The 611-nt window shown below is 60.7% G+C and overlaps 1 protein-coding gene across 1 annotated transcript in view; it reads left to right on the top strand.

Annotated features, from left to right (window-relative positions):
• Positions 1–611, top strand: part of LOC119593506 (probable cytochrome P450 49a1) — a gene marked incomplete at its 5' end in the record, with an annotated part of 10,662 nt that overhangs the window by 4,703 nt on the left and 5,348 nt on the right. Inside the window, 1 exon segment of the mRNA XM_037942458.1 lies at positions 431–573. Coding sequence (XP_037798386.1) covers positions 431–573 — 143 coding nt within the window.

Here is a 611-nt window from a genome sequence, read left to right as displayed (position 1 = left end):
ATTACAACACATGACACACTTTTTCACATCCTGTACCATATCTAAGTTTACGGGAAGAGAAATGTGCTTTTGTCCAGCAAGAAGTAGAATGTCCAATGTTTATCTGATAACACGCCTTTCCTTCGCCCCGCCCCCTCGCCCTGCCCACCTCTCCACGCCCACCTCGCCACCCCCATTCATCCTACCCCCATTCATCCCTTTTCCTCTCGCCCCTCTCGTCGTGACCTCCCCCCCCTCCCCCGTTCACATCGCCCCGCCTCTTCACCACGCCCCATCGCCACCCCCACTAACTCCTGCCTCACCACGCCTCCTCCGCCCCGCCCCCCCTTCACTGTCCGCCCCTTTCACTCCGCCCCCCTTTCGCGGCCCCAACCCTTCACCTCGCCCCCCCCCTTTACGCCCGCCCCTCACTCCGCACCCTTGTCCCCAGGTGGTTACTCCCTCGAGAGATACTGGGAGTCGTGTTGGAAGCTCTACGACCTCTATGGCCCCATCGTCCGGCTGGCCAAGCTCTCGGGCCAATTCGACATGGTCCTGGTGTTCCGGCCTGAGGACACGAGGAAGATCTTCGAGGTAACGGTGACGTTTGGTTCTGCGAAGGACGGGAGGGG

The sequence above is a fragment of the Penaeus monodon genome, chromosome 32 (genome assembly GCF_015228065.2).
Source record: "Penaeus monodon isolate SGIC_2016 chromosome 32, NSTDA_Pmon_1, whole genome shotgun sequence".
In the NCBI taxonomy this organism is placed as follows: Eukaryota; Metazoa; Arthropoda; class Malacostraca; order Decapoda; family Penaeidae; genus Penaeus; species Penaeus monodon.
This window is presented reverse-complemented; position numbering and strand designations above follow the sequence as displayed.